Genomic DNA, 23,692 nt, shown 5'->3' with positions numbered 1-23,692 from the left:
AGGACATACCACACAGACCTGACCAGTATAAGAAGCAAAGAGGAGAAATCCAACATCACGCTCACTTTGAATGGATCAGGGGTTCAGTATGTGTGGATTGGTCTCTACAGGGATCCCTGGGCCTTCTGGTCTGACAACACAACCTCCACATTCACTAACTGGAAGCCTTTTGAGCCTAGTAACTATTATCACACTGAGTACTGTGGAGCATTTTATTTAAAGACGGGGACATGGGAAGATGGCTCCAGCACCTTCAGTTTCAGTTTTTTCTGTTTCACAGGTGAGGTCCAGAATGCAAACACTGTAAGATCCTGTCATCATGTAAAACACTAATGTTTGTGTTGTTATACGTGGTTCATTTTTAGCAGTGACAAAGCAAACAGTGGTGAAAATGAAGCTTCAGTCAGAGGCAGACATGCACAGCACAGAGATCCAGCAGCAGGTTTCACAGCAGGTCAGCAGTTCAGTCACCAACACAAACTTGACACAAGTTCAAACTATGCTTCATGTTTTTCATCATCTGCACATTTTGTCCAGCTGTCAGGCCTCATGCTGTCAGAAGGACTGACAGACTTCAGGATTCGTTGGAGGAAAGTCCAGAGTTACCATGACGACCAGTTGAAGAAGCAGGATGTGGATGGTGGCTGCAAAACTGAAGTCTGACTGGACTGAACCACTTGATGTGAAGGGCTGCCACGATTAGTCGACTATCAAAATCGTCGACGACTAATTTAATAGTCGACACGTCCTTTGAAGCTTTGTAAGATCCCAAAAGATGCAGGAATAAGTAGTAGGATTTAAGAGTGTAATAACGGACTGAAACAGAAGATGGCAGCACTGCATGTACAAGGATGCCAGCTGCCGTTACGTCTGTTACCCACCAGCTCGATAGCGAGCCGGGGGCAAGGCTCACTAGCGCCGGTGAAAACACCGGACTCCTGGCAGCTGAATAAACGTCAAGCAGACAACTTACTATAAGAAGTGTGAGATGCTCGAGAATATACTCCGGTGTCCTGTTATACTTTAGATAGCAAGGAGCAGACGGCTGAGTTTATTAAACTCCACCGAAACAATCTGCAAATTTCATTAAAATTTAATAAACTACCATCTTGTCTTTATTTTTAGTTAGCACAGACCTTAAACACTTAAACCTGTAAGCTAATGATAGTTATATGAGAGCAGATGCTGCTGGTGCAATAAGCTGTACGTTTTACGTCCAATGGATGATGATCTGATTAGTCGACTAATCGCAAAAATAATCGGTGACTAGTCGACTATCAAAATAATCGCTTGTGGCAGCCCTACTGATGTGTGAAGTTAATAACATGCTGTGCTGAGCTGTCTCATCCTTTAAATCTTTCAATATTTCAGAGTGTAAAGTTCCACCTACAGCTCATTTGTTCAGCTGCAGTTGTAGTTTGGTAGAAATTCTTTAATCAGAGGTCCACTCACTAGTTTTCGTGATAGGCTCTAGTCTCTTGTTTTTGTTTTTCAGTGAGGCTTCTAACACCTTAGACCCTGTCCATCTGTGGACGTCACTGCACAGGCTTTGTCTTTATGCAGTTTAATGAGATCCATAGTTCTGTTTCACTGTGGCAGCAACCTCTGCTGACTTACACAAATGCATCACATAGGCAAGTATACAAGAAGCAATATTTAATGAAACACGTAAATTAAAATGCTAAGTTAGACTCAAGTCCTGATAATTTTACTTCTTTTATTTTGATCTTAATGTGTTTTCTTGGTGATTTGAGCTTATTTTTCTATTAATAAAACAATGAGTCCTTTGTGGGTTTTTACAGAGTAATAAATCAGGTAACATTGTTACAGATCTATAAACATAAAAACTCTTGACAATAAAGTTTTCTGTTTCTTTAGTTTTTTTCTCTCTGTGTACGTTTGAGGCCCGTGTTAAATTCAGCGGTTTTAAAATGTAAAAGACCTGAATGTGATTTCTACAATCTAAAAAAGAGCAGCTCAAGTGGAAACAGGAAGGTTGGGAAAAGAGACCGGACTGTAAACTCGAGAGAAATTTATATATGTTTAGTTAAACTGGTGTTGGGAAGTATAATATATGCATGTTGCTGTTATGTTATATAGTAGAATTGTGTTTAATATATTTATATATGCAAATATAAAATATATAACTTTCTATTAATGACAGTAAGCGGTCCAATCCCAATGGCCCTGCTCAGATGAGAAGCCTGAGGTCTTTGAGAAAAACTTTCTGTGAGTCTTTATGTCTGCAGACTTTGACTTAAGGCATGACCTGCAGTTTATAGCGCTGTGATGTTAACCACAGGTTAACCACGACAAGCGTTAAAACACAAGACAAAAAACTAAATTTAAATAAGCACGAGAGAAGGAACTAACTCTTAAATCTTAGGGTCGACTTGGGATTGGGCTGAATCCCACACTTGTAGGAAAATAAACTGTAACAGATTAAAAATGCATTGCTGTACGTCACTGAACATCAATAAAATAAGATAAAGAGCCCAAACTGTTCTTTTTTTGCATTTAAATTCGTTATACTTCACTTTAGAGAAAACATGTTATTGTTGCACTTTGGCATGTTGTAATGACATAATGTCCTTGACACATTAAAGCTGTCTCCATTTCAAATATTTGACTTTGAGGAAGACAATCTCTGCAGTTCTCTGGACAGCTGAGAAGAACCGGATAAACAACAACACCTTGTTATAAGTTAACATTTCACCAGCTTATATCAGGCTTAGGTTCAGGGCTGTGCAGATATGTTTGAAGGGGCAGATGCTCAAAGTTATAAAGAGGCACATTAGAACAGGGCTGAATAACAATAACCTACATTCATCAAGAATCTAATGTGGAATTGTATCATACGATCACTGACATTATGTGGGAACAATGCAAATCATGCATATTCTATGTTTTACCTAAAGGGTACAATGTTGCTGTTGAGGAGTCGCTGCCCCTGCTGCTGATTGTGCTGGAGGGCAGGGATGTGTTGATCTGAGACTGTAGACACTGTAAAGTCCACATGAGACATGGTAGCTGAAGAAACAAGTGTTATGAGATAATAATAAAATGGAAAGACTGGTGACAGATTTTGTGGCTTGGTGTGGTGAGTCCTTCTATTCACTCAATGTGTCTAAAACTAAAGACATGATTATTGATTTGGGAAGTCCTCTTGTTTACTATTACTGTACTAGTATTAAAACTGCTGATATTGGGATTGTGCGGAGTAATGTCTCATCTGACATGTTGTCTTTGTTTTATAGAAGGTTTCTGTAATCCATTATGTTTTTGTATCGCTACCTGGTTCAATACCTTGACTGTGAAGAATAAGAATCAGTTGGGACTTCTGGTAAAAACTGCTAGCAAAATTTCAGGGCGCTGGCAATATGGAAATTCAGCCATTTATACAGTGGGGCAAAAAAGTATTTAGTCAGCCACCGATTGCGCAAGTTTCCCCACCTAAAATGATGACAGAGGTCAGTAATTTGCACCAGAGGTACACTTCAACTGTGAGAGACAGAATGTGAAAAAAAAATCCATGAATTCACATGGTAGGATTTGTAAAGAATTTATTCGTAAATTAGGGTGGAAAATAAGTATTTGGTCACCTCAAACATGGAAAATCTCTGGCTCTCACAGACCTGTAACGTCTTCTGTGAGAAGCTTTTCTGTCCCCCACTCGTTACCTGTATGAATGGCACCTGTTTGAACTCATCATCTGTATAAAAGACACCTGTCCACAGCCTCAAACAGTCAGACTCCAAACGCCGCCATGGCCAAGACCAAAGAGCTTTCGAAGGACACCAGGAAAAGTATTGTAGACCTGCACCAGACTGGGAAGAGTGAATCTACAATAGGCAAGCAGCTTGGTGTGAAAAAATCAACTGTGGGAGCAATCATCAGAAAATGGAAGACATACAAGACCACTGATAATCTCCCTCGATCTGGGGCTCCACGCAAGATCTCATCCCGTGGGGTCAAAACGATCATGAGAACGGTGGGCAAAGATCCCAGAACCACACGGGGGGACCTGGTGAATGACCTGCAGAGAGCTGGGACCAAAGTAACAAAGGTCACCATCAGTAACACACTACAACGGCAGGGAATCAAATCCCGCAGTGCCAGACGTGTTCCGCTGCTGAAGCCAGTGCATGTCCAGGCCCGTCTGAAGTTTGCCAGAGAGCACATGGATGATACAGCAGAGGATTGGGAGAATGTCATGTGGTCAGATGAAACCAAAGTAGAACTTCTTGGTATAAACTCAACTCGTCGTGTTTGGAGGAAGAAGAATACTGAGTTGCATCCCAAGAACACCATACCTACTGTGAAGCATGGGGGTGGAAACATCATGCTATGGGGCTGTTTTTCTGCCAAGGGGACAGGACGACTGATCCGTGTTAAGGACAGAATGAATGGGGCCATGTATCGTGAGATTTTGAGCCAAAACTTCCTTCCATCAGTGAGAACTTTGAAGATGAAGCGAGGCTGGGTCTTCCAACATGACAATGATCCAAAACACACCGCCCGGGCAACAAAGGAGTGGCTCCGTAAGAAGCATTTGAAAGTCCTGGAGTGGCCTAGCCAGTCTCCAGACCTCAACCCAATAGAAAATCTGTGGCGGGAGTTGAAAGTCCGTGTTGCTCGGCGACAGCCCCAAAACATCACTGCTCTCGAAGATCTGCATGGAGGAATGGGCCAAAATACCAGCTACTGTGTGTGCAAACCTGGTAAAGACCTATAGTAAACGTTTGACCTCTGTTATTGCCAACAAAGGTTATGTTACAAAGTATTGAGTTGTATTTTTGTTATTGACCAAATACTTATTTTCCACCCTGATTTACGAATAAATTCTTTACAAATCCTACCATGTGGATTCATGGATTTTTTTTTTCACATTCTGTCTCTCACAGTTGAAGTGTACCTCTGGTGCAAATTACTGACCTCTGTCATCATTTTAGGTGGGGGAACTTGCACAATCGGTGGCTGACTAAATACTTTTTTGCCCCACTGTACAAGGAACGCCATAACCAGGTGGCCGGCGTAGTGTACAGGAACATCTGTGCCGAGTATAATCTGGAAGTCCCGAGGTCAAAATGGGAGATGCCCCCAAGGGTGGTGGAGAATGACCGAGCTAAGATCCTGTGGGACTTCCAGATACAGACGGACAAAATGGTGGTGGCAAACCAACCGGACATAGTGGTGGTAGACAAACAGAAGAAGACGGCTGTAGTGATCGATGTAGCGGTTCCGAATGACAGCAATATCAGGAAGAAGGAACACGAGAAGCTGGAGAAATACCAAGGGCTCAGAGAAGAGCTCGAGAGGATGTGGAGGGTGAAGGTAACGGTGGTCCCCGTGGTAGTCGGAGCACTAGGTGCGGTGACTCCCAAGCTAGGCGAGTGGCTCCAGCAGATCCCGGGAAAAACATCGGAGATCTCTGTCCAGAAGAGCGCAGTCCTGGGAACAGCTAAGATACTGCGGAGGACCCTCAAGCTCCCAGGCCTCTGGTAGAGGACCCGAGCTTGAAGGATAAACCGCCCGCAGGGGCGTGCTGGGTGTTGTTATATATATATATATATATATATATATATATATATATATATATATATATACAAACAACTATTAATCTATATTTGTCCAAATAGCTCAAATAGGTTGCTTTAGTGTTTCCAAGTAATATCTATCTTTGATGGCCTGCTGTCCAGCCTCTGAAACCAAGTCAGATAAAAAACCAAGTGCCATGATCAATAGGGGAGCTGCCATAGTAGGTGTGACTGATACGATTTGACCCGCGAGACTACTCAGATTTCTTCGTATCAGGGTGAGCAGGGAAGACACGCAGATGTCAAGGCAGTCAGGCTGTGTGAGTCCTCCCACCCACATCGACTCATAGGATCAGGGATTAGAACTTCAAGGAGCTGAACCAGACTTCCTGTATAGCAGGTTCATGGGCCTACCAATTGACATTAGCTTAAAAGGCACCAGCATGCAAACATCACCTCAATCTTCAGCTATGCTAGCAACCTTACTCTTCTCTCAATATCATGGCAGGTGTTAAGAAAAGTGGAATAGAGAGAGATTCAGCTTTGATATTTGTGTAAATAACAAACAGACTGGTTCTTATATAGCGTTTTTCTCATTACTCAGAGTGGGTGAATGAAGCAAGTTACACCACTTGCATTATTCACACACACACACACACTTTTTCTAAGCTTTTATTTCTATATAAATGCTGGTTATCTAACATTCACTCGCATTCATATTCCAATAGCTACAAGACTGCCCCCTGCTGGATGATCCACAGCTGCCCTCAGGAGCTCTGATAGACCAGGCCAAACACCTGGGCAACCTGACCTCTGTTAGTGTTCTTTGGTTTTTTCTTTCTTTCGGGAAGTACAGGACAATGACTACCTTTTAAAAGATTTAATTCATTTCAGCAGTTGAAATTAGAAGTTCCAGCATGCTGGACCTCAATGTGAATCAGCGGTCTGCTTCACAAACATGATGACCCTGTAAGTGGGCAATACAGTATAATACCACAACAAAAACAAATACTATTATGACTCTTTTCTGGGAAACATGCAACCGGTCCTGCCATCTCCCGACTCAAATTGTGGTCGTAAATATTTTGTACTTGTAAATCAGGATTTGTATGTGTAAAAAGAATTTGTGTGTGGACTTAGCCAAAAAATACATGTCAAATTCTGCACTCAAGTATCAAGTTACAAGTATGAATTTTGACCCGTTTTTTCTTCCTTTCATCTGATTGGCCAATGTCTTGTCAATCACAAATTTAACTATCCAATCAGAGAACAGATGGGTTTGGCCATCCGGTCGTTAAGTGATGACGTGAGGAATCCTACTTCCGGGCCTAAAGTAGTCTGCATTTAATATGGCTTTTGTGTTGTTAACATGTTTAATGTTTTGTATTTTCTTCTATTTAATCTCAAAAAGCTCCTAAAACAGTCAGTGATCACTGTTGACCTCCCTGCTAATCATTTATTTAAGCTCAGTTTTTAAAACCTTACGATGTAACTACAGCCCAGCCCATGCAGCAGTATATGAATGACTAACCTCGTATTGTGGATTGATCATCTCAGTTGTTCTCCTGGCTGAAGTTTGGTCCTTTTACAGCATGTCTGTGAAGGTTCTCAGTCATCCAGGTCATCGTAGTCAAAGGAGCTTGCATAGAAAAGCGTCTGGACTTCTTTAAGTTACTTGAAGACGTTTCACCTCTCATCCGAGAAGCTTCTTCAGTTCTAAGGTCAAATGGTGGAGAGTCCCAGATATAAACCTAGTGGGAGTGACCCCCCAAAGAGGGACAAAAGGACCCCCTGATGATCCTCTAATCGCCTGAGCCAAGGTGTGAAACTGGGTGTGGGCCCCAATCAGCCAGAGTTTCGGGTGAGTTCATTGTGAAACCTGGCCCCACCTTATCATGCGAATTCCTGAGGTCAGATGGCCCAAGATGTGAGTGGGCGTTAAGGTGTCTGGGAAGGGATCTCAAAACTGGATTATAGATGGCAGAGAGTTGGTGTCGTAAACCCCGCCTCTGTTCAAAGATGGTCGCTCACAGTGGACATAGATGGCTTCTTTCACTCCTCTTTCAAACCATCTGTCCTCTCTGTCCAAAATGTGAACATTGGCATCCTCGAAAGAGTGTCCTTTATCCTTAAGATGCAGATGGACTGCTGAGTCTTGTCCTGTGGAGGTGGCTCTTCTGTGTTGTGCCATGCGCTTGTGAAGTGGCTGTTTGGTCTCTCCAATGTAGAGGTCTGGGCATTCCTCGCTGCACTGTACAGCATACACCACATTGTTAAGTCTGTGTTTTGGCGTTTTATCTTTCGGGTGAACCAGTTTTTGTCTGAGCGTGTTGCTGGGTCTGAAATGCACCGGGATGTCATGCTTGGAGAAAACTCTCCTGAGTTTTTCTGATACACCGGCTACATAGGGGATGACAATGTTGTTGTGTCTGTCCTTCTTATCCTCCCTCGCTGGTATCTGGTCTTCTTTTCTGTGCCTCTTTGCTGACTTTAAGAACGCCCATTTAGGATAGCCGCACGTTTTGAGTGCTTCCTTTACATGTGTGTGTTCCTTATTTTTTCCTTCAGGCTTAGAGGGAACATGTTCCCCCATGTTCCTTTTACAGCATCCTGCCATGCGATTACATTTGTTCCTGACCACTGAGAACACTCACGTTAACTTTTGTCGAGTGGAAAAAAAGTTAGCTTGTTTATATTATCCTAACATAGCTGTGACGCTAGCACATCATTATATACCAGCTGACCAAACTTTAGTAACCCTACAAACGTCACTGCTCTTTAGTTTTCTGTCTTCATTTATGCTGGAAGTGATAACAGAGCTGTACGTTTTAATTTGTTTCCACAACCCCGCAGTCAGGATATGCTATATTGTATTTAGATAGAAGCTAGCGAGCTAACTTCCTGCTAACTTCTAACTCCGTTAAATGTCATAAATTCAGTTTTCATGGATGCCTGGATGTTAAACTCAATTGTTACACCTGGTAGAGCAGAACGCTGATCATTTTATTAAAGATGAAAGACTTTAGACAGTTTTTCAACTCAGTAATGCCATAGTGATCGTTTGATATATGGACCTGCAGCGGAGTTTAGGCCCAGACACGGCTAGTGACGTCAGACTTAACGACCGGATTGGAGGGGTGCTTTGATCTGATCACACTGACACAGAACTGAACTGAAAGTGTGATTATTTGAACTGTTGACTAATGTTATATGCTAATGATTATTATTATTTTCTTGTTTTGAGCCAAATTAGATTTTTCTATAGGAACTCTGTTTAAGCATTAATGCACCAAACTGGGTTTGAGAACAATTTAGAATTCATGGCAGCAAAGACAGAAACTGCTCACCGTGATCAGTAGTGGGCATAAATTCAATGAGCTCATAGCACTAAGTTGTCTTTACTAGCCCTGCAGGACAGACCGGTTTGAGACCCTCAGACTCTCAGATGGTCTTTAGTAAGTTGTGAAACTGTGAAACTGAAGGTTTTAGTTTAAATCTTATTCGTGAATCAAGAAATAAAGCTTAAAGAACAACCTCGGTGTGTCATTTAGAACAAAGCTGGACTAACTAAAATGATCTTAATCTATGGAAGGTTAAGTGTGACCTGTTTGTGTTTTATTAAAGATGCCGGCTTTTCATTTAAAGGTTTTCAGTTCTGATCTTTTCACTGTGCTTTGCTCCAAAACTCCTGCCAACCTAGAACTGGTCCAGTAGCTTTCATATTTGTCTTACAGTACAGCAGGTAGTTCCAGGAAACACACAGACAAACACAGACACACACATTACAGTGTTGCCTTCAGTTCAATTTTATTCATATAGCACAGCAGTCAGCTAAAGGTGCTTTATATTTACATGTTATATTGTAAGGTAAAGACAATAATACAGTAACTCATAATTAAAGGCAGAGAGTTGTATATACAAACATGGTGAATGAAGAAGAAACACTCAGTCACCAGCAGTCTACACCTATTGCAGCATAACTAAGGGAGGATTCAGGGTCACCTGGTCCAGCCCTAACTATATGCTCTAGCAAAAAGGAAAGTTTGAAGCCTGATCTTAAAAGTAGAGATAGTGTCTGTCTCCTGAATCCAAACTGGAAGCTGTTTCCACCGAAGAGGGGCCTGAAAACTGAAGGCTCTCCCTCCCATTCTACTTTTAAATACTCTAGGAACAACAAGTAGGCCTGCAGTGCGAGAGCGAAGTGCTTGATTTTTATATCTGACATTTCAAATACATTGGATTGATTTTAAATATTTTAATATTATAAAATGACGAAACGAATTATGTTAATTTCCTAAAGATCAAAGATCACATTCACTGAATTCAGATGATATATTCATCTTAGTCTAGTATCTACATGTTAACATGTTTGTTTGCTAAAGGACTGAAGAGGAAGAAGTTCACAAGGAATCATTTAGAACAGTTGAAAACATCAACTGATTGAATCCATGAATCTGAAAACGTGTTTCTGAGTGAAACAGACAGAACTGTTCAGCAGTCAGAGTGTTTCTCTAACAGGAGGACACTCTTTACACCCAACTCTGCACAGACGCACCGAGCAACCAGGATTGAACCCAAACCCAGGATAAAGAGTTTCAGTGAATGTGGTGTTGAAGGTGTGGAGGTGGATCAGCAGGACAGTCCACATACACTGCTACTCTGTTAGAGACAGGGGAGGGGGAGGAGGAGGAGATGGATGTCACATAATGAGGACCATATTCAGAGCAGATCAGACTCCAGGAATGATCGTTCCATCCAAACACGCAGTCATAACTGTTTCCTTTTCTTCTGTAACTCACTGATATCTCAACTGTTTCTTTCCACTCGACCTCCCAGTAACAGCGACCAGTCAGACCATTACTACACATCAGCTGAAAAAAATAATCAAATCTGTCTAGATGATCAGGATATGACTGAACCTCCTCCACATGTGTCATCTTCCTGTTGTTGTCAGACAGTTTAATGTGTCTGTTTACTGTGTTTGTGTCGATTCTGAGTTGACAGGAATCTGATGAAGAGAACAAACACAATCCAGCTGCAGTTATTGATCCATCATCTGTTCAGTGATCGATTGATCGATGCTGTCTGTGTGCAGTGTTCATCTCCCCACGCGTGTGTTCATTAAAATCATTGTTTGACCGACTCTCCTGGACCAATTGCTGTTTTTGTGCTCACCCTCAATATTTGAACTTGTTTTTTTTTTTTTTTTTTTTTTTTTTTTTTTTTCTAAATGACATCAGAAACAGCAGTATGCGACATTACGTGATGGCAGAGCTTCAGTTCATCCTTTGTCTTTTTTTTTTTTTTTTTTTTCCTCTGTTGGTCTTCCTTGGTCTCTTGTGTTCTGGGGGCCTCTGGATGTCTGGAGTTTTGATCTCCTCCATACCCGCTTCACACCCTGGAGGACGGGGCTGTGGCCCCCCCACACTCCCTAGCAGATCATTACATGGAGAAACCTTTGGAATGCAAGCATGCTGATCCACACAGGTATGCACACATGGGTATTCACAGACGCGGACTAAAGCTTTCTTGGCTGCTGCCTCAAAGCACACTGTGCGCTGTCTATCTTGCGTGCTGCACAATATCGTTTATTACTTAGTAAATACTGATATCTATGACTAGTTTATTGTGATGGTGCTTTGTTTTCTCTATTATTATGTTGCTCTTTGTTGTTTGCTGTCTCCTCTGTTTGTTTTTGTTTGTTTGTTTGTTTGTTTTTTTTCTCCATACAGGTGACCCAGGAGTTTTTTTTTTTTTTTTTGTCTCTCTTCCCCCCCCTTCTCACCGTCTCTTCTCCCCTTTGGTTTTCTTTCTTTCTCTCCCCCTCTCTCTCTCATTCATTCCCCCTGTCCTATTTATTTAAAAAAAAAAAAAAAAAATATTTGAACTTGTAACAATACCTAGACTCCAATTGAGGTAACTGGGTGTCATTACTGCCAGCAGGAGTTATTGTTCTATTAAATCTACATTTATCCAGAGCCAGTAGTTTCAGGTTTCTGTTAGGTGTCGCCTGCTCTGGAAGACAATTGGTGATGGGTGCTGATGTCTCTCATTTCATGATTCTTAAAATAGAATCACAGTTGTTGTTCCTTAGTTGGTGTGTCGCAGAGTGGGGAAAAATCATTAGACACATGAACATGGTGAAGTGAATCGGGGACTTCCAATTAGGACTCAGCTCCTCCTCACTATCACCCAGCCAGCCTGGTTTCTGCTGGGAGAAAGCTAATGGTGGCAAAGTTACCAACTACAGGCTACCTACAGGATTTTCCAGGTTTCTGAGCCAATTCAGTGATCCTGGCCTCCAGAGCTGCAAATAGGCTGCATTTAATACAAATAAATTTATTACTAAGCTAAGCTAGCAAATGTCGAAAGACTAAAATAAAAGACAAAAGTACTGTGAATATAAAGGGCAGTTAATTTCAATTGAAAGTGTTTTTAATTAAACAAGTACACACAAAAGCTACACAAAACAGCACAGTGCACTGTAGCATGAACAGGAAGTGATAGAATACCACAGAGAGAGCCAACACTGAGTGAGAGTTCCAAACACTTGATTAAGTCATTAAGTAATGAATGCCATTTAAGGGTTCAAATGCAAGGGTTTCTGCAGTTCCCAACCAGCATGGAGGCATGACTGAGAGTTTGAGCTCCAATAAAATGATGTGTGTTAGCCCTGCGACAGACTGGCAACCTGTCCAGGCTGTACCCCGCCTCTCGCCCTATGACAGCTGGGATAGGCTCCAGCAGCATGACCCTGAAAAGTATTAGCGGAAGCGAATGGATGGATGGAGAGCAGCTTTGGTTTCAGTTGCTCAGACGATGAAAATCAAAACAACCAGAATCCTTTAATACCTGTTATAACCTCGGGCACTGATAGTGCATAAAATGTTGATACAAGCCTTACTGAAGCAAGGTGAAGGAGTCTGGAGCAGCTCCCAGACTGCGTAAAGCACCAGTTTAACATGTGAACACATCAACTCTCATTTTATCATTATTTATAAATTTCTTATTTCTTATTAACAAAATGGAGAAATAAGATGTCAGTAAAGCAAAAAATGGTTGTGAATGCTGGATTTTTTATAAGGAAAAGAAATGAAGATATTAGCTATATTTAATTTTTTTGTTATCAAAAATAAAAAGTGCTAAAAAGTGATGCAGTCATCCAGACATGTGTAACTATTAAAGCAGAATCTTAGACAAAACTCACATTTCACACATTTAATAAAGTGCATTGTTTTCCTCACAGCTCACCAATTTGACCTGTTGTCCGTTTGTTGAATGTTGGCTCTCCTGGACGCCTTTCTCACTTGAGCCCGAAAGAGTCTTACTGAGGAAAAAGTAAACAACAGGGTCCAGGCAGACATTGAAAACTGACACCATGGTGGCTGCCTCCTTCAGGTAGAACAACATTGGCCCCACAGAGCAGCTGTTCAAAAGAAAAGTGTCGGGAAGTCGAACCAGGTGATAGGGGACAAAGCAAACACAGAAGATGCTGACCAGCACCAACATGTTCCTGCGAGACTTCACCAGCTTCTCAGAGGAGGCCAGCTGCCTCTGCTGTGCCTTCAACACCCTGCGGGAGGTGCTGTAGTAGAAGAAGACCAAAGATATGAAGACCACGAGGAAGATGATAGTGCAACTGATGTGAATTATTTTGAAGACCAGGCTGAGTGATGCACTAAAGAGGGAACCACAGCAGCTCAGGGTAGAACTCAGAGGTTCTTGGGTGAACAGGATGGTGTAGGTGATGGCAGGAATCAGAAGAAAAACCCAGGTGACCATGGAGATGATGTTTGCTGCTTGTACTGTCTGCAGCATGTGCATTTGTGAAGTATGAACAATTTTCAGATACCTAGCGAGAAGAGACAGGAGGCAGGAGACAACTTAATTAAGCTGTTACAGAGGTGCCAACATAGCTTATTATGGGCCAATCTTTTTTTTCTTTTTGTTGTTGTTGTTGTTGTTTTTGTAACGGTATAAAAAATGAAAGGTGGTGGATTGGCCAGATGCAGGTCGATGTGTAAAAATAACTCTGATGTTTGGTGGTGGCTATGGCAGAGCTCCCACAGAGGCCAGCAGGTGGTGAGCAAAAGGGAAGCCAGGAGGAGCAGAGATCCGTGGCGGGTGCGTTTGGTATTGAGCTGAAAAGGAACACAGTTTGTCCCGGACTTCAGCTACAATGAAAAAGACACAAAGCTGGAGTTATTCTGCGTCTTTATGCTGCACAGTTGCCTTTTCTACTCTCACTCTCTCCCCGTCCCTCTCCCACTTCAATCATGAAACTGATCAATGATCAGCTGATCGGCTTTTCTGTCGCAGGTCCCGTCTCTATTTTTTGTTTTGCGCACTTTGCGCCAGAACGGGGAAACAGGCGGAGGTCGCGCTAAACAACAGCAGCACGTTTAAGCTTGATCAGCTGTTGCTAGAATTTATTTAATATTAATTTCTAGTATCAGCTGATGTTTGCTGGAGCCACAGCTGTAAAGCTGCTGGTCATGATATGGTTTGGTTATGTGGTGAGAGGGAAACATGAAGATGAAACCAGGAGATGTCCTTACTGAATCATCAGAGCTGAACAGGTGATGGAGAAACAGGTTTACCTTTTAGTTAACATGAATGAGTTGAAGGGAAGTTATGAACTTTTTCTGAGAGACAAATAACCCCGGGATCCTTTTCTATGTAGCTGACAGTTGGTAACTGTGCAGGGGAGGATCTAGCAAAGTGTTGCCAGGGGGGCAGGTAGGGCATTAACAGGGAGAGGGGGGCACAAAGAAATACTTTTCTTTCTTATTCTTATTTAAAATATCTAGCTTTTAATAAATAATTATCTGAATGTTACAACTAAAGTTTGTATGTGATGTAAAATGTATAGAAATCATACATATACCAACAAGACTGTACATTACTGTCACAACAGGGTTTGTTTTCATTCAAAGTCTTTATGGCTTTAATACCTGGTGGGCCGGTCAATTAATTATTAAGTCCAAAGGAGATTTCTACACTTTGATCTGGAGCACAGGGCTCATAACTAACACATTATTCTGGTTTTACTAGGTTCCTTAGCTGTCAGCAGCAATGGACCCCATAAATATGATGCTGGCATACATGTTGAGGAAGAAAGCAGAAGCCCCAAAGCTGCAGTAGAGCTGCTGAATGATGAGAGAGCTGCTAGCATAGTGGCTGATGCGCAGTGGCAGAGAGAGGCAGAGCAGGAAGTCAGCAGCTGTCAGGTTCTTCATGTAGACCATCAAGCTGCTTGATGCCTGCTGCCGAGCTCCACAAAAGTAAAACTTCATGATGAAGCCATTGAGGGGTAAACCCACCTGTAGAGACACAGAGAGGACGACAGGACTTTGGTAGATGCACAGAGAACCTCGTTTCCATCAGAGCACAATCTGAAGACTTAAAACTCACCAGAAAGACCAGACTGTAGACCAGAATAAAGAAAGAGTTGACTGATGTGTTGACATAATCACAGGTCTGGCCATCTGTCACATTTATTGGTTTATTCATGTTTCTGGAGCTGAAAAATAAATCCCCTTCATTAAGATCTCTCTTTGATAGGATACGCCTTCATATTATTTTAGGTAAATCAAAAGTCAAACTAATTTTAAATATAATGTTGAGATCCCCTAAATCCCTCAGAAAGTTTGTTAAATGTCATCTTCTGGTCAGTTAAATTCAGTTATGGCTGAATGTTTCTGCTACTTACTGCTAAAGAGACGGGCAATGAAAGTGGACACTATATCTTCTGAATATTTCTGAACATCAAACTCACTGTTTCAACGTTAAAGTGATCCCTGTAAACTGATTGTTAGTTTTAGTTTCCTTATTTTCCTCTGAGTAATTGATTCGGTCACTAGTTAGCTAACATAAACTAATGTAAGTCTATCAACCAACCAACCACATGATGTTCTGTACCAACAGAAGATGGTGCTAAACATGTTTTCAGACTAAACATAAACTTTGTGTCAGTTTATAAAGAGCAGGACTCAATGGATTAAATTACTCTTTAACTGTGTAGTGTTTCATGTCTTCTTTAAGAACAGCACAGTGCTAAATATTTCACTGTTTTCTCAGATCCTGCACGTAGCTTTAGACAGCATGCCATGAGGATTAAATTTGTTGATATGAATCTCATCAGGAGCTCCTTCTTAGTTTTCAGAACCCAGTTTTATATTCAGCTGGTTGTTCTGTCACTCTCTTGTCTTCCAGGTGTAGCGCCTCGAGCCTCTAGGCCTTTCAAAATTGACTGGTACATGCGTATTTGGTTGATCTGGACAAAGGTGACCAATCACTCACCAGGGATCATTACAAAAGGGGCAGCTGCTGATTTCTATGTATTAGTAGCGTCTTTATTGTGGGCAGCTGTGTATGTAATTCTGGGGTACTCTATACATATAAAGCACATAGACAGACACATGTTAGAAACACTACCCTATGCGGTTGATGCCACATCTGTATGGTTTTGACTGAACTTGTTGTAGATAGACATGACCTTTCGAGAAGCTGTAGACCAGTTTTGTTTTATTATTGAGTTTTCTAATTTGGCTCAGCCGCCTGGTCCTCCTCCCCCACCTCTGTTTTTTTCTTGATTGTTGTTGAAACATGTGATAAATAAGCACTGCATGCCTTTTACACCTGCCCCCCACCCTCCCACAGCTCATTTTGCAGTGTGGCTGTAACAACAGCATTAAAGTGGTTCAACTGTTAAACCGTTTTCTAAACCTTTGCTCAGCACAGATGAGCAGAGCTTTGAGGTTCACTGCTCGCATAACCGTAGATGTATTTTTTGAAGGAAACGCTTTTGTGCAGCAGAAGAATGACTGAATATTGGATGACTGAACACACAGCACTGAATGTAATGATGGGCTAATGACAGACTGTTCATTATGAACCACATATATAAGTGTAAGGATGACTATTACACCACGTGGCACCAGGACGCACCTAAGCCTTAGTCAGTGAGAAATTTGTAATGGTGTCATTACACATGCATCCTGATAGAGGCAGCAGTGGTGCTGAGGCAGCTGTGTGGAGTTGATTTTAAGTGTTTCTGGTCCCCAGGTCAGGAAATGTTAAGTCATCTTTGAAGTCAAGCATAAATTTAGTAGAAGTACAAAAGATTCAGGGATGATTAACCAGCAGGACTCACCTGTGTTTCTGGAGGTTTCAGTGAGCAGGAAAAGCTGCTTCAGTTGTTTTGTGCTCTTGGTGTAACAGTGCTGCTGTAGATCAGGAAATGATGGCCACACCGCTAACCAGCACTTATTTCCTGTTACACATGTCACGTGTCTTTTTTATTTTATTTCCCAGTTTAAGTTATTTGTTATGTTTTGGTGTTTTTTTGATGACCCTGATGATCCGGATCCATGATCCGGACAGCAGACTCCGACTAGAGTGGACCCAGCAGATTTTGTTTTGTAAATTTTGAGGAGTTTCAGAATCAGTTCCGTGGGCGGTGGATTTTTCCTTTTTCCGAGAGGTAGAAGGAATTCAGGCAAAGGATCTGCAGTTTGCCCCAGTATGCTGACTTGACCTGGCTGAAGGACTTTGTCTTCACTCAACAATCCCCATATTCACTACTGAGCCACCCCACCCAAGACTCATCATGGATCACGGTCATATATCATACAGTTGGTTTTCTGATGTAGCTCCACAGTTTCCTCTGGGAGATGGACAACCTGAGCAGTGACAGGAAGCAGGCAGCAGGTGGCAGCAAATCACCACAGTGCTTTTGATGTCACTGTCAGATTTTGATATCAAAAAGAAGGCCTACAAATAAAAGCCTATCCTGACATTTTCTGCTTAATCTTAAATGAAATACAGCACCTTATCAGGTCAGAACTATCAGGTTTGAAAAAAAAAATGACTTGGCAACTTTTAAAATGTATTGTAAAAGTCCTGAAATAAACATGCAAACAAGAAGAAAAGCAAAGGACTGAACCAAAACTAGGGCTTCTTTTTTGAAAAGAGAGAACAGATCTGGAAACAGTTTACATTAGTGGGTAATGTAAACATGTAACTCCTTTCCTACTTGGTGTACACTAAATAATAAATGTATGAAACAAAATGTAAATTTAACGAAGTTTCAGTGATGTGTAAAACATTTAAACCAACATTCAACTGAACACGACACAAAGAGAACAAATTCAGTATTTTTTTATTTGAAGAGTACATTTCTAAACGGTAACACGATGATACTGTTTCATATATGCACTAATATTTTTTACCCATTTAAAATAATATTTTACTAATTTATTACAGGAAAAACCACATCCGCTCTTGCACAATGTCAGAGTGCAAAGAATAAAACGCAGCACTTCCTCTCTTAATTTCACATTAAAAGTATTGCAGTCACCTCATTTCAAATAACCTTTTAATCTGAAAGAGATCCAGCAGGAAGTGTTTAGTGTGGTAACTGATATCAAAGAAGAGAGTCTCAGCAAAGTCTGTGGCTGTGTCACTAATATCACGCCACCTGTCTTTTCTTTGTTTTACTGAAGCGCAGTTCATGCAGTCCAATCCGGTCATGCTAGAGGTCTGTGTTGGGTTTTCTCTGTGCTCCCATAGCTGGTGCTGCTCTGTAAACCCGGAAAGATGAGCAGACGTTTCAGAGGTTTTCAGGAAGTAAACCCGAGGAACAGGTGGGTGTTTGAGTGTCGGGCAATCCGGCTGACCTACAGTCACAGACTTTTGTTTTCAAAAGTAACATATGTACGTCTCTTGTTTTGTTTTGTGATAATTTCAAATGTCAGTCATTAATTAGGTATGTAGGAGCTGAATCTCCAGCCCTGCTGAGAATCCATGCAGGCAGGGGCGGGGCTTTATGTTGATGGGCGCACCATGCAGCCAATCACATGCAAAGACAGAGTGGGACGTCGGAAAAAAGTGAAGAAACGAGTGGAAACATAAAATGAGCATCTGGCTGCATTTCAGTGATACTAGAGACAAAGCTGAGAGCAGAATCTATAAAGTTATGAATTGTTGAACCTTTTGGGGGTGAGAGGAAGAACATCTAGTTTAACAGGATGTATCACTGATCTGTTATTTAAATATAGACACGTGTTATCCACAGAAACGTCAGAATCAACAACCACCAAAAAGCCAAAACAGCAAATGATTAAAGAGCAGGTACACAGACTCTGAAAAAAGATGGACATGATAGACGTACATGGACATGCTGTCAAACTACCCAAACCTTTTATCACTGTCTGACCAAAATTCCCTGAACTAACAGAAACAGAAGATCAAAATTGGGCTCCACATTTGAAAAACATCATGAATTTTACTTTCACCAAGATAAAATCTCACTTCCTGCACAGCTCTGTCTCTCAGTATGCTTTGAGACCAAGTCTACAGTTGTGTTTGGTGTTGAAAAAATTCCACAAGAAATTCTGTTTTTCACTTTCTACCATAGATATTTATGTGGTTATATGTGGCCCGCCATGTAAAATGAGTCTGACCCCAGTCTCAGACTTTGAAACCACTTCCTGATTGTTAACAATTTATGAGTTGTTAACATGTATCGTAAATCTTAAAATATGAGCATAAACCCTGAACATTATTTCGTTTCAGCTCACATGTTGCTCACAATACAGATCTATACATTTGGTGAAGTAGCATGATCATTTGGTGGAGCAATGCCACAAAGAGGCTTAAATATGATCCACAGTAACAGGTTTTATCAAGTGATTCCCTCGGTGCAGGAAGAAGTGCAACATACAAACACACAAAACATCAAAGATCACACAAGTGTTCATTCATTTTTGGTGCATTCATGTTTGCTGTAAATCTGAACTTCATGCAAGCTCCAATGTTGTCCTGTCAATTCAACTGATAAAGAGCAGGTAAAGTTTTCTAAATGACTCTTTAAATACATTGAACACCCAGTTATGATTACTGAATACCTTAATAAAGATTTTATCAGTTCATCTTTCACTTCGAACTATGAGTCTGGCTGAAAGGAAGCAGGCTGTGTTGAGGGTTGAAATAAAACCATTAAAGAGGGAAGAGGGACTGGCACTGGTAACAGCAGCCATATTGCCTTCCAGTGCATGTATATCTGTGGACTCTGCGGTCTATACAGAATTAAAGCTGACATGTGATTTTCATACATGTTGGTTTATTGCAATGTACCAACTGTATTTAAGTTATAGAATATATTTAGTTTACTTTAAAATGTAGAAATGTGTGTAGGTGTGTGTGTAGGACATTTATAGGACATTTTACCTACACCCACACAGTTTACCCTGCAGTAAAATGTGAGCAGCTAAGTTTTGATTCGAAACAGGAAACTGAACAACCACAGAGCTAGAGTTAGTATCTGTTACACAGACAAACTGCAGGCTGAAAAAACAGTCCACGTCAAAGAAACTGACTCACTTTACTGTTCTTAAAACACAGAACAACTGAAGGGTAACGACTTATTGATTTAAGAACTATAGCATCGAAACATTTGAAAGAAGACAAATCAGAAGTAAAGATAGTTTGAGCTACGTGTTAGCGTGAGGTGGAAAGAAGAAAGGTTAAAAGCTAAGCCATGTGTGCAGTAAATCGGTTTGGTTACCTTTAAACTTTGTGGTTTATAACTATAGAAAGAGCTCAGTGTTGGTCTCTGTTGTTCAACATGCTCACCCAGAATGCTTTGCAATCTGTTAAAGGTATAGGTCACTACCATTAGATCATTTATTGGATCCTTCAAAACTCCTTAGAGAAGAATTGATAAGTCAACTCATTTAGACAAGCAATAACATTAAACAGGAACCATGACAACAGAGTTCTGCTGGTCAGAGCTGGCTTGAACCTGCCTTATCGAGGAAGAAAGAAAGCGGTTACAGCTGTTGGCTGGCCGACATGATTGACGATGGGCAAGCCATGAGCACTCAGACTGCATTTACTGCACGCCATATGGGAAGATCTTGGAGAAGGTTCAGTTGTTAACCAGGAACTGAGTGTCCCTCAGTATGAAAGGGCATTTTATACTACTGCTATTTAAACATGACCTGCATAAATGTGTATTATAATGTGTTGAAGGCACAGGTGAAGTCTTTTGCTTGCTCTCCAAGGATTCCTGTGTGGACCCCCTCTAGTAATGTAGAGCTATGACTCCTAGTTGCAGAGGAACACTTGTTTTGTCTTCATTTAAACTATTTTCTACAAAACTTCGAAATAAGAAATGAAAAATCATTAAAGTAGCAAAACAGGCTGGAAACCTTATATTTTCTTCTTCTTGAGGCATTGCCTATGTTTTGCTTCTCGTCATGAATCATAAAAATTGCTGCGGACGAAATTCTCAGCAGTAATTTTCACTTCAGTTTTTATATATAAATGTTAAAATATTTTTGTTCATAAACACTGAAATTCAGATTTCACACATTGGATATTGTTTGTAGAAATTTAACCACAGACTGGTTCCGTTTCTATTTGCTAAAACTGACACAGACTAATAGCTGAAAGTTGGCAACATAAACTGATGCTCTCTGTGTGGGAGTGTGTTTGGGCTGATTTGTTCTGCATTGATCTCTCAGCGCCACAGAAAGTTCTCTAGTATGTGAGGGCTTGGCATACATGATACTGGTTTTACTGGTCTCATCTCACTCTCGAAAAGCTCCAGCTCCTTCTTTATGCTGTCACTCTTGTGACAGCCAGTGGACTGGCCTATGTCACACTCTCCTCATTTGCTTATTGAACGTTGACTCTTATGGAGGCCATACTCCGATTCACCTGGGCCTGAAAAGTCTTACAGAGGAAAAAGTAAACAACAGGGTCCAGGCAGACGTTGAAAACTGACACTATGGTGGCCGCCTCCTTCAGGTAGTACAACACCTTAACAGCAGAGCAGTTTCCCGACAGAAAAATATAGGGGAGTCGAAACAGGTGATAGGGGACAAAACACACACAGAAGATGCTGACAAGTAGCAACATGTTCCTGCGAGACTTCACCAGCTTCTCAGAGCCAGAGGAGGCCAGCTGTGTCTGCTGTGCCTGCAACACCCTGCGGGAGATGCCGTTATAGAAGAAGACCAGGGATATGAAGACTAAGAGGAAGATGATAACAGAGAAGATATGGACGATTTTTTGGACCAGCCTGACCAATGAACTAAACAGGGGACGACAGCGTCTCGGGGTGACGTTCAGGTGTTTCTGGGTGATGAAAAACAGGCTGTTGCTGGTGACTGCTGGAATAATGAGACAAACCCAAGTGACCACAGAGATGATGTGGGCAGTTCGTACTCTCTGTAGAATGTGAGTTTTTGAAGGATGGACTATCTTCAGATACCTGGAGAGAGAATAGAAAGAAAGGTGTAGAAAAATTCACTAATCAGTCACAGTGGTGCCAAATCTTCAGAAGACATTATTGACTTCTAGAGAGATGTCTGGGCTTTGAAATTAACAATGATGACAAGAAATACAGTCTGAAATTAGTAAAGGTTCCTTACCTGTTGGCAGCAATGTACCCCATGAATAGGATGCTGGCGTACATGTTGAGGAACAGGGCATAAGCTCCAACTGTGCAGTACAGCTGCTGAATGATGAGAGAGCTGCTAGCATAGTGGGTGATGCGGAGAGGCAGAGAGAGGCAGAGCAGGAAGTCAGCAGCTGTCAGGTTCTTCATGTACACCATCAAGCTGCTTGATGCCTGCTGCCGAACTCGACAACAGTAAAACTTCATGATGAAACCATTAAGGAGTAAACCCACCTGAAATGACACAGAGAAAATGGAAATGACAGGACTTTGGTAGATGCACAGAGAACCTTATACCAATTTCTAAAAAAAATGGAAACTGAAAATTTACCACAAACACTAGACTGTAGACCAGCATAAAGAAAGGGTTAACTGATGGGACAACTGGATCACAGGTCTTGTTCATAATGGAAGTCAAATTGTTGGGGCCATCCATGTTTGTGGAGCTGAAAAATAGATAATAAATACATTGCATATAAATGCAAGTTTCATCTTGAAAAAGATTCAGTTCAATCCAATGTATTTTTATAGTACCAAATCAAATTCAAATTCAAATTCAAATTCAAATTTTATTTGTCACACACACACAACCATACAAGGGAGTTCATATTTTAAGGTAAATAATACAAAGAAAACAGAGAAAACTCCAACAACCATATGACCCCTGTTAGGAAGCGCTTTGGAGACAGTGACAGGAATAAACGTCTAATAGAACCAGGATCTCTGAGGGGCGACTATCTGCTGTGACTGGTTGCAGGTGTGCAGATGAAGACAGGACAAAGAAATGTTGTTAAAAAGAGCCAGAGATTAACAATAACTAATGATTAAATGCAGAAAGGTGTGTGAACACATATTAACTGAAAAAGATGACTAAAGAAGAAACACTAGGTGCACCAAGGGAATCCCCCAGCAGCCTACACTCATTGTAGTGTAACTAAAAGAGGGGTCAGGTTTACCTGAGCCAATGCAAACTATACCACTTTATCAAAACTGCGTTTTTCAGACAACCTGATAATAACCAATTACAGTAGTCCAGCCTAGAAGTAATGCATTTACTAGTTTTTTCACATCACTCTGAGACAGGATATTTCTAATTTTGGACATACTGCAAAACTTGAAGAAAGCAGCCGTACATATTTCTGTAATATTAGCATTGAAGGACATATCTTGGTCAAAAATGACTCCAAGGTTCCTCACAGTGTTACTGGAGGCCAAGGTAATGCCATCCAGAGTAAGAATCTGGTTAGATACCATATTTCTAAGATTTTCAGGGCCGAGTACAATAACCTCAGTTTTATCTGAATTAAGAAGCAGAAAGTTAGTGGCCATCCAGGTCTTTATGTCTTTAAGACATTCCTGCAGTTTAACTAATTGGTGTGTGTTATCTGGCTTCATGGACAGATAGAGCTGGGTGTCATCTGCATAGCAGTGAAAATGTATGCTATGTCTTCTAATGATGCTGCCTAAGGGAAGCATGTATAGTGTAAACTGAATTGGTCCTAGCACTGAACCCTGTGGAACTCCATAATTAACCTCAGTGTGTGAAGAGGACTCTCCATTTACATGCACAAATTGGAGTCTTTTAGATAGATGTGATACAAACCACTGCAGTGCAGTACCTGTAATACCTACAGCATGTTCTAATCGCTCTAATAGGATATTATGGTCGACAGTATCGAACGCTGCA

At 41.2% G+C, this 23,692-nt stretch overlaps 2 protein-coding genes and 1 long non-coding RNA gene across 3 annotated transcripts; 1 reads left to right on the top strand and 2 right to left on the bottom strand.

Moving 5' to 3' along the window:
* Positions 1-231: 231 nt before the first annotated feature.
* Positions 232-611, top strand: LOC113019762 (uncharacterized). The gene is made up of 3 exons (XR_003272074.1): positions 232-280; positions 366-454; positions 538-611. It is a non-coding gene; the product is annotated as an uncharacterized LOC113019762 (long non-coding RNA).
* A 12,144-nt stretch (positions 612-12,755) lies between these two features.
* LOC113015556 (P2Y purinoceptor 14-like) lies at positions 12,756-15,050 on the bottom strand. Its single transcript, XM_026157568.1, has 3 exons — positions 14,952-15,050; positions 14,604-14,860; positions 12,756-13,392 (listed from the first exon to the last, which is right to left on the bottom strand). Exons 1-3 carry the CDS (start codon positions 15,048-15,050, stop codon positions 12,756-12,758), a joined length of 993 nt encoding a protein of 330 aa, XP_026013353.1.
* A 6,171-nt stretch (positions 15,051-21,221) lies between these two features.
* On the bottom strand, positions 21,222-22,441 carry LOC113019724 (P2Y purinoceptor 14-like). The gene is made up of 3 exons (XM_026163545.1): positions 22,337-22,441; positions 21,980-22,239; positions 21,222-21,819 (listed from the first exon to the last, which is right to left on the bottom strand). Exons 1-3 carry the CDS (start codon positions 22,439-22,441, stop codon positions 21,222-21,224), a joined length of 963 nt encoding a protein of 320 aa, XP_026019330.1.
* Positions 22,442-23,692: the final 1,251 nt, after the last annotated feature.

The sequence above is a fragment of the Astatotilapia calliptera genome, chromosome 3 (genome assembly GCF_900246225.1).
Source record: "Astatotilapia calliptera chromosome 3, fAstCal1.2, whole genome shotgun sequence".
Classification (NCBI taxonomy): Eukaryota; Metazoa; Chordata; class Actinopteri; order Cichliformes; family Cichlidae; genus Astatotilapia; species Astatotilapia calliptera.
This window is presented reverse-complemented; position numbering and strand designations above follow the sequence as displayed.